Genomic DNA, 10000 nt, shown 5'->3' with positions numbered 1-10000 from the left:
ATAAATAGCCTACTAGATAGCTCCTGTGCAGGACCATTAGCTACTCTGATCGAATAATGCATCTTAAAGTCAGCAAGGTGTTTGTTTACCTATGCTACGAAGTCATTGTTTTCATCCACTTCTCCCACAATGCCATTGTGTTCTGCAGACTGGATCCTGGGGCGTGTCCTCATATTAGGCCACTAAATGATTCATGAGATGTATATACGGTATATTTTACTAACAAGCAGAAGTCCATAGAGAAGAGCATAAGGGATGTACGTGTACTGCACTGCATTGTTGGAGGATGAGGGGGGCAGAAGAGAGAGGAGACCACTATATCCTTTGCACTATATTTGGTGTACCAAGCAGAGAGCTAGTGTAGGGGAGAGAAACCATGAGAGAAAGTGGGTGATGAAGAGAGAAATCTCAAAGAAAGAGAAAATATGATGTGTTAGAGTGTGTGTATATTACTTCCAGTATTACACAACAGAAGAATAGGTTTCAGTGTGCAGGCTATTTTCTGTGTGATCTGTGACCGTCACCACACCACTCTTTAGATAACAGCAGGAAAGTGATGTAGCGGGTTCGTGTTGTGTGTGTGTGTGTGTGTGTGTGTGTGTGTGTGTGTGTGTGTGTGTGTGTGTGTGTGTGTGTGTGTGTGTGTGTGTGTGTGTGTGTGTGTGTGTGTGTGTGTGTGTGTGTGTGTGTGTGAATCTGTGAGTGCAGGCGTGTGAAAGAGAGAGGCTGCCTTTGTGTATGGTTCTTCAGGCTCTTACCTCAGATCCCTGTCCTGAAATCAACCACAACCACCTCTATATTTGTCTCACAACCAATACAAGTAAATATAAAAATATGTTGTATTGTCACATACACCAGATAGGTGCAGTGAAATGTGTTTTTACGTACTCTCTCCTCTCCCTCTCCAGGGGTCGGCTGATTCGTACACCAGTAGACCGTCGGATTCCGACCTGTCAGCGGAGGAGGACCGCGAGGCGTATCGGCGTGAAGCCGAGCGCCAGGCCCAGCTCCAGCTCGACAGAGCTAAGGTGTGTTTTGTTATGAAACACACACACACATACTCACACATGAACGCACGCACGGACGCACACACACACTATTGGTAAGACTAATTGAAACGTTGTTATCTGTCCCTGCAGTCTAAACCTGTAGCGTTTGCGGTGAAGACCAACGTGGCTTTCTGTGGGGCTCTGGATGAGGACTGTCCTGTTCAAGGAGCTGCAATCAACTTCGAAGCCAAAGACTTCCTGCACATTAAGGAGGTGAGGAACTGTGGAGGGAGGACAACACTCACTCCTCTCACTCCTCTTCCTCTCACCCCTCTTCCGCTCACCCCTCTTCCTCCGTGCCCTCTGTCTTTCTGCCCTTTGATCCCCATGGAAACAACAGCAGCTGTAGAAAGCATCCACATAGTGGTTACACGTAATTCTTTGAATTATGTTAAGTATTATCAGATTTGTATCTTGCTGCGTTAGGCAATATTGAGACATATTGTTCATTGTGTTTCCAGAAGTAGCTACAATAATGACCTGGATCAAGCAGTGCCCATTGTGTAATGTCGAGTTATGTTGTTGTAACAGAAGTACAATAATGACTGGTGGATTGGTCGTCTGGTGAAGGAGGGGGCAGACATCACCTTCATCCCCAGCCCTCTACGCCTGGAGGCTATGAGACTCAAACACGAGCAGAAACAAAGGTGAACCAACATGTCCTGATGTTTGTAAGAATTTGGGACATTAAGGGAATATCGGGGGCATAATATAATATTGTAATGCATTTCAAACTAACATTGGATTGGGCTTCGTTACACTTAACCCTTAACACAATAACCATAACCATAACAGTAACCTCAAACCCCAACTATGACCCAGGCTGTAACCTGTCACCTTTGTTCTGACTTGTCTGTTGTGCAGGAAAAGAGGGGGGAACTCTTCCTCCAGTCTGGGTGACATGGTGTCTGGGAGCTGGAGGACAACGCCGCCATCTGGTGGTAGGTATAAGTATTACACCATCTGACCGAATACTGTATTATAAACTCAATCTTGATCTTTCTTCTCACTCACTGATATATCTTATGTCACTGATTGTACTTTTCTTGTTTTCAAAAGACAAACCGAAGCAAAAGCAGGTAGGTTTTTATGTCGTCTTCTCTAAAAAAAACATGAACCTGTTTTAAAGGGTGAAACTATTTATCCAATGATTGGAACTTTGATTGACACTCTCTCTGTCTTTCTCTTGGTCTCTTTCTCTCTTGTTTCACACAGGAACACATTCCTCCATATGACGTGGTCCCGTCTATGCGGCCGGTGGTCTTAGTGGGGCCGTCACTGAAGGGCTATGAGGTAAGTGTCTCTCACTCTCTCTCCGTTCTAATAAGGCCTAGAACAGTGTTTCTACTAGGGGCAGTCAACCTTTGGTCCTTCTTCTTTGGAGGACCGAATTACACTTGTAAATGGGGGTCAGCTAAGCTAACCATCTGAAGGAGTGGTTGGTTGAGAAACACTGTCCTAGAACGAGTTAAGAGCCGCCTCTAGTTTGCTCCATCTAGTGATACTGATTCACATTTCTCTCTCTGCTCCACAGCTGAATAATGATATCCCATTCAGACGGTGGAATGAACACCAAGCATGGCTAATTCATTGATCTATATTTAGATGCTGTGTGATGTTTCTTTCATCTGGGGTTCAGATTCAATGAATTTCAAAGTACGCTGAGTGTACAAAACATTAGAACACCTGCTCTTTCCATGACATAGACTGAGCAGGTGAATCCAGGTGAAAGATATGATCCCTTATTGATGTCACCTGTTAAATCCACTTAAATCAGTGTAGATGAAGGGGAGGAGACAGGTTAAAGAATACTTTTTTAACCCTTGAGACAATTGAGACATGGATTGTGTATGTGTGCCATTCAGAGGGTGAATGGGCAAGACAAAAGATTTAAGTGCCTTTGAATGGGGTATGGTAGTAGGTGCCAGGTGCAGCGGTTTGAGTGTGTCAAGAACTACGCTGCTAGGTTTTTCACACTCAACAGTTTCCCGTGTGTATCAAGAATGGTCCAGCACCCAAAGGACATCCAGCCAACGGCAGGCCAGTGGTCGAAAACGGGTCATTGATGAAAGACGACAACGGATGCAGACATGAATTGTGCAGAGCAACAGACGGGCTACAGTTAGTCAACTGACAGTCCAGTACAGCATTGGTGCCCAAAGACCCATAAAAGAATGCACAACTCGTCATACCTAGACCCGAATGGGCTATGGCAGCTGACGACCTTACAGAGTTCCACTTCTTTCAGCAAAAAACAAGAAACTGCGGTTCCAGTGGGCTAAAGAACGAAAACACTGGACACTGTAGAATTGGAAAAACATTGGCTGGACTGATGAATCCCGGTTCCTACTGTTTGACGCTGATGGGAGGACTAGGGTACGGAGAAAAAAAACAAGTACATGCATCCATCATGCCGCGTGTCAACATTGCAGGCTGGTGGTGGTGGTGTGATGGTGTGTTTTCATGGCACACATTGGGCACCTTGATAAAAGCGGAGCAACGTTTGAATGCCACAGGATATCTGAACATCATTGCCAATCAGGTGCATTCCTTCATGGCAGTAGTGTATCCATCTGCTAATATATTTTTATTCAGCAGGATAATGCTCCATGCCACAAGGCTAGGATTTTCCAGGAATGGTTCCACGAACTTGACAGTGAATTCAGCTTACTGCAGTGGCCTGCCCAGTCACCAGCTCTCAATCCAATTGAGCATCTGTGGGATGAGATGGAACGATATATTCGGAGTAGAGATCCACTACCAGCAAACTTGACACAACTGTGGGAAGCATTAGAGTCAACATGGGCCAGCATCCCTGTGAAACGCTTTCTTCACCATGCCACGACTAATTGAGGCTGTTCTGAGGGCAAAAGAGGGGGGGGGGGGGGGGGGGGTACAGTGTATGCTTCTTTAGGCAAGAGGATTTCTCACACACTTGTTTATTGTCTTGCCAAGTGCTCATTTTGATGCGGGGGGCTTAGACTTAAAGGTATGGGGGTAAAGTTGTACATTTGTTCCACTGATGCTTAGATAGTTTGATTGACAATGATATGAATCCAAGATCTCTTTGTCTTTCTCTACCCTCCCTCAGGTGACAGATATGATGCAGAAAGCTCTGTTTGACTTCCTGAAACACAGGTTTGAAGGAAGGTTAGTATATACAGGCATCATGATTAACTGACAACTGCACATTAATGTAGCTAGTTGTTTATGCACATTTTAGTAATTTAGCAGACGCTCTTATCCAGAGCGACTTACAGGAGCAATTAGGGTTAAGTGACTTGCTCAAGGGCACATCAACAGATTTCTCACCTAGTCGGCTCGGGAATTGGAACCAGCGACCTTTCGGTTACTGGCCCAACGCTCTTAACCGCTAGGCTACTTCTCTCTTTTATGTACATCTATGACACAGGTGTTCTTTTGTTTGCTCGCCCTCTGTTTGATCCCTTTCTAAATCTCCATTACATTCAACACTGTGATCTTCTGTCTGTAGTGTGTATTAGCAGCGTATGTGTAGTTAGTGTTATTTATTGTGTGTTTATCCTGTTTTGTTTCTGACACCTGCAGAATCTCCATCACACGTGTTACGGCAGACCTATCTCTTGCCAAGAGATCTGTCCTCAACAAGAGGCCCATCATGGAGAGATCCAATACTCGCTCCAGCCTGGGTGAGTACACATACACACCAGTGGCGGCTGCTGAGGGGAGGACGGCTCATAATAATGTCTGGAACGTAGTAAATGGAATGGCATCAAACCATGTGTTTGATGTATTTGATACCATTCCACTGATTCCGCTCCAGCCATTACCACGAGCCCGTCCTCCACAATTAAGTTGCCACGAACCTCCTGTGACACACACATGCACGCACACACACACATTCACTTTAACATGCACATTTGTTCATGTAAACACTCCTTCCGTAGCCTCCAACTGCTCTTAAACACTAGTAAAACGAAATGCATGCTCTTCAACCGAATGCTGCTTGCACCCGCCCCCCCGACTAGAATCACTACTCTCGGCGGGTCTGACCTAGAGTATGTGGACAACTACAAATACCTAGGTGTCTGGTTAGACTGTAAACTCTCCTTCCAGACTCACATTAAGCATCTCCAATCAAAAGTTAGATCTAGAATCGGCTTCCTATTTCGCAACAAAGCCTCCTTCACTCATGCTGCCAAACATGCCCTCGTAAAACGGGCTATCCTACCGATCCTTGACTTCGGCAATGTCATTTACAAAATAGCCTCCAACACTCTACTCAGCAAATTGGATGTAGTCTATCACAGTGCCAGCCGTTTTGTCACCAAAGCCCCATATACTACCCACCATTGTGACCTGTACGCTCTTGTTGGCTGGCCCTCACTACATATTCGTCGCCAAACCCACTGGCTCCAGGTCATCTATAAATCACTGCTAAGCAAATCCCTGTCTTATCTTAGCTCACTGGTCACCATAGCAACACCCACCCGTAGTCTGCACTCCAGCAGGTATATCTCACTGGTCATCCCCAAAGCCAACACCTCCTTTGGCCACCATTCCTTCCAGTTCTCTGCTGCTAATGACTGGAACGAACTGCAAAAATCTCTGAAGCTGGAGACTCTTATCTCCCTCACTAACTTTAGGCGTCAGTTGTCAGAGCAGCTTATGGATCACTGCACCTGTACACAGCCCATCTGTAATTAGCCCACCCAACTACCTCATCCCCATATTGTTATTTATTTTGCTAATTTGCACCCCAGTATCTCTATTTTCACATCATCTTTTGCACAATATCATTCCAGTGTTAATACGAAATTGTAACTATTTTGCACTATGGCCTATTTATTGCCTTACCTCCATAATTTACTACATTCGCACACACTGTATATATATTTTCTGTTGTATTTTTGACTTTATGTTTTGTTTACCCCATATGTAACTCTGTGTTGTTGTTTTTATCGCACTGCTTTGCTTTATCTTGGCCAGGTCGCAGTTGTAAATGAGAACTTGTTCTCAACTGGCTTACCTGGTTAAATAAAGGTTAAATAAAAAATTAATAAAATTACAAAGTCTGTAAGCGTCCAGAGTGCATGGATAGATCTCTAGGTCAGGTACATATTTTACATTTACATTTTCGTCATTTAGCAGACGCTCTTATCCAGAGCGACTTACAAATTGGTGCATTCACCTTATGATAGCCAGTGGGACAACCACTTTACAATCGTATTTTTTTTTTTTTGGGGGGGGTGGGGTAAGGGGGGGTAGGAGGATTACTTTATCCTATCCCAGGTATTCCTTAAAGAGGTGGGGTTTCAAGTGTCTCCGGAAGGTGGTGAGTGACTATGCTGTCCTGGCGTCGTGAGGGAGCTTGTTCCACCATTGGGGTGCCAGAGCAGCGAACAGTTTTGACTGGGCTGAGCGGGAACTGTGCTTCCGCAGAGGAAGGGGAGCCAGCAGGCCAGAGGTGGATGAACGCAATGCCCTCGTTTGGGTGTAGGGACTGATCAGAGCCTGAAGGTACGGAGGTGCCGTTCCCCTCAAAGCTCCGTAGGCAAGCACCATGGTCTTGTAGCAGATGCGAACTTCAACTGGAAGCCAGTGGAGTGTGTGGAGGAGCGGGGTGATGTGAGAGAACTTGGGAAGGTTGAACACCAGACGGGCTGCGGCGTTCTGGATGAGTTGTAGGGTTTAATGGCACAGGCAGGGAGGCCAGCCAACAGCGAGTTGCAGTAATCCAGACGGGAGATGACAGGTGCCTGGATTAGGACCTGTGCTGCCAGGTCCGCAGGGAGTCTAGTTTTCCTCCATTTCCGCTCGGCTGCCCGGAGCCCTGTTCTGTGAGCTCGCAATGAGTCGTCAAGCCACGGAGCAGGAGGGGAGGACCGAGCCGGCCGGGAGGATAGGGGACATAGAGAGTCAAAGGATGCAGAAAGGGAGGAGAGGAGGGTTGAGGAGGCAGAATCAGGAGATTGGAGGGAGAAGGATTGAGCAGAGGGAAGAGATGATAGGATGGAAGAGGAGAGAGTAGCGGGAGAGAGAGAGCGAAGGTTGCGACGGCGCATTACCATCTGAGTAGGGGCAGAGTGAGTAGTGTTGGAGGAGAGCGAGAGAGAAAAGGATACAAAGTAGTGGTCGGCGACTTGGAGGGGAGTTGCAGTGAGATTAGTAGAAGAACAACATCTAGTAAAGATGAGGTCAAGCGTATTGCCTGCCTTGTGAGTAGGGGGGGACGGTGAGAGGGTGAGGTCAAAAGAGGAGAGGAATGGAAAGAAGGAGGCAGAGAGAAATGAGTCAAAGGTAGACGTAGGGAGGTTAAAGTCACCCAGAACTGTGAGGGGTGAGCCATCCTCAGGAAAGAAACTTATCAAGGCGTCAAGCTCATTGATGAACTCTCCAAGGGAACCTGGAGGGTGATAAATGACAAGGATGTTAAGCTTGAATGGGCTAGTGATTGTGACAGCATGGAATTCAAATGAGGAGATAGACAGATGGGTCAGGGGAGAAAGAGAGAATGTCCACTTGGGAGAGATGAGGATTCCTGTGCCACCACCCCGCTGACCAGATGCTCTCGGGGTATGCGAGAACACATGGTCAGACGAGGAGAGAGCAGTAGGAGTAGCAGTGTTTTCTGTGGTAATCCATGTTTCCGTCAGCGCCAAGAAGTCGAGGGACTGGAGGGTAGCATAGGCTGAGATGAACTCTGCCTTGTTGGCCGCAGAACGGCAGTTCCAGAGGCTGCCGGAGACCTGGAACTCCACGTGGGTCGTGCGTGCAGGGACCACCAGGTTAGAGTGCAGCAGCCACGCGGTGTGAGGCGTTTGTATAGCCTGTGCGGAGATGAGAGAACAGGGATAGACAGACACATAGTTGACAGGCTACAGAAAATGGCTACAATAATGCAAAGGAGATCGGAATGAAATGAACTAAACATCTGGGAAAGCAAGAGAGCGGGGCCTCCCTCACTTACGTTTCACTGAAACACCCAAATATAACTCTCTGAACTTCCACCTCAGAAACTATAATTGTTGTAAACTACAGCGGTTCAATGTTTTCTAGGAATAGACTAACTTAGTTTATTCAGCTAGCTAACTTGGTACAGTATTCTTCCGTGAAAACCGTCCAGGGCACCGAATCCTATGACACCACAGCCAATTAGCATGCCAGCCTCCAACAGCACGGTTTAGCACCAATACTCGGCCACAACAAACCACCAGTGTGTCAACACGCCAAGCAGATCATTCGTGTCCGTGTCTAACGTTGTGTAAAGTTCTGGGTTAGTCCCGACAGCTTGAGCGAGTCCGTCGTCAACTTATTCAGCCAGTTAGTTAGCTAGAATAGTTAGCATACTAGCTAGCCATTGTTCTCTGCCAACGAAAAACAAACCCTCCTCCCACGGCACGAACACACAGAGAGAGCCAAGCTAACGTTAACTAGTCACCCATGTCCCGAATTCCCTTGAACGACTCTGGTTACCAGTAAGTAAAAACAAAACACAAATGTAGGTTATAACTTACCCCTAGCAGCTACTGTTAGCCAGCCAAGTGCAAAGCTAGCCACTGAATCGACTCAGCCAGTTCGCGTCTGTTCGCTAGGTCATTCCAGCTATTGTTTAGTTAGCTATCCAGGTAGCAACAAGCTAGCTACATTTCGAGCACAGTAGCTACTAACTACCTAACGGCAACGCTTCAGACAATGAGGTTAGAAAAACAGCTGAATGGTAGGCAGCTAGCTGGCATAATTACAGGTACTCTCAAGCGTGAAACAACTATCCACAGTTGCTAATAGTTACCAGTAGCTACCCGCTAGCTAGTCCAGGTAGTGGGTTAGCTAGCCTTGTGCTTCACCGGGCTCAGCCGAATACAATACTTACCTACAATAATGACATACAATAACCTACGATAACTACAATAACCTACGATAACTACTTACAATACCTAACTACAATCTAACTACATAGTTTAAGCTTTACTCAACACCATATAAGCCATATAAGCTAAGCTTACCTCCCGCCAGAGAGAGACACAACCTCACCCGACGACTCACTGCACATTACTGTACAGTAATGTTATGTATCTCTCTCCCCTACAGCCGAGGTCCAGAGTGAGATAGAGAGGATATTTGAGCTGGCCAAAACCCTCCAGCTGGTAGTTCTGGATGCAGACACCATCAACCACCCGGCCCAGCTAGCCAAGACTTCCCTAGCCCCTATCATCGTCTACGTCAAAGTGTCCTCGCCAAAGGTACATAGCTAGACACGCTCACTTCATACATGTCCTGCAGATGTAGTGTGAGTGGACTTATATGAAGATATCTTTTCATATTTTGAATTTCTCTTCTTTATAAAGCCTTTATAAAGCCTTCTTTATAAAGCTACCCTCTCTCTTTCTCTCTCTCTCTCCCCTTTGTCTCTCTCTCCCCCTTTGTCTCTCTCTCTCTCTCTCTCCTTCCTCTCTCTCTCTCTCTCTCTCTCTCTCTCCCCTTCTTCTCTCTCTCTCCCCCCTTTCTCTCTCTCTCAACCCTTTGTCTCTCTCTCTCTCTCTCCCATTTGTCTCTCTCTCTCCCCTTATTCTCTCTCTCTCTCCCCCCTTTGTCTCTCTCTCTCTCTCTCCCCTTTGTCTCTCTCTCTCTCCCCTTTCTCTCTCTCTCAACCCTTTGTCTCTCTCTCTCTCTCTCCCATTTGTCTCTCGCTCTCCCCTTTGTCTCTCTCTCTCTCTCTCCCCTTTGTCTCTCTCTCTCCCCTTTGTCTCTCCCATTTCTCTCTCTCTCCCCTTTCTCTCTCTCTCTCTCTCCCCTTTGTCTCTCTCCCCTTTCTCTCTCTTTCTCCCCTTTGTCTCTCTCTCTCTCTCCCCTTTCTCTCTCTCTCCCCTTTGTCTCTCTCTCCCCTTTGTCTCTTTCTCTCTCTCCCTGTTGTCTCTTTCTCTCTCTCCCCTTGTCCCTCTCTCTCTCCCCTTTGTCTCTCTCTCTCCCCT

At 46.6% G+C, this 10000-nt stretch overlaps 1 protein-coding gene across 1 annotated transcript in view; it reads left to right on the top strand.

The window, feature by feature from the left end:
• LOC311147605 (voltage-dependent L-type calcium channel subunit beta-3-like) overlaps positions 1–10000 on the top strand; it is a gene marked incomplete at both ends in the record, with an annotated part of 22705 nt that overhangs the window by 9036 nt on the left and 3669 nt on the right. Inside the window, 9 exons of the mRNA XM_084184345.1 lie at positions 909–1028; positions 1140–1262; positions 1581–1696; positions 1914–1990; positions 2109–2128; positions 2265–2342; positions 4141–4199; positions 4617–4717; positions 9120–9271. Of these exons, the coding sequence (XP_084040471.1) occupies positions 909–1028; positions 1140–1262; positions 1581–1696; positions 1914–1990; positions 2109–2128; positions 2265–2342; positions 4141–4199; positions 4617–4717; positions 9120–9271 (846 nt within the window). The remainder of the gene's footprint in view (positions 1–908; positions 1029–1139; positions 1263–1580; positions 1697–1913; positions 1991–2108; positions 2129–2264; positions 2343–4140; positions 4200–4616; positions 4718–9119; positions 9272–10000) is intronic.

The sequence above is a fragment of the Coregonus lavaretus genome (genome assembly GCF_964263955.1).
Source record: "Coregonus lavaretus genome assembly, chromosome: 20".
Taxonomy (NCBI): Eukaryota; Metazoa; Chordata; class Actinopteri; order Salmoniformes; family Salmonidae; genus Coregonus; species Coregonus lavaretus.
The sequence above is the reverse complement of the archived record's forward strand: the minus strand, read 5'-3'. Positions and strand labels throughout refer to the sequence as shown.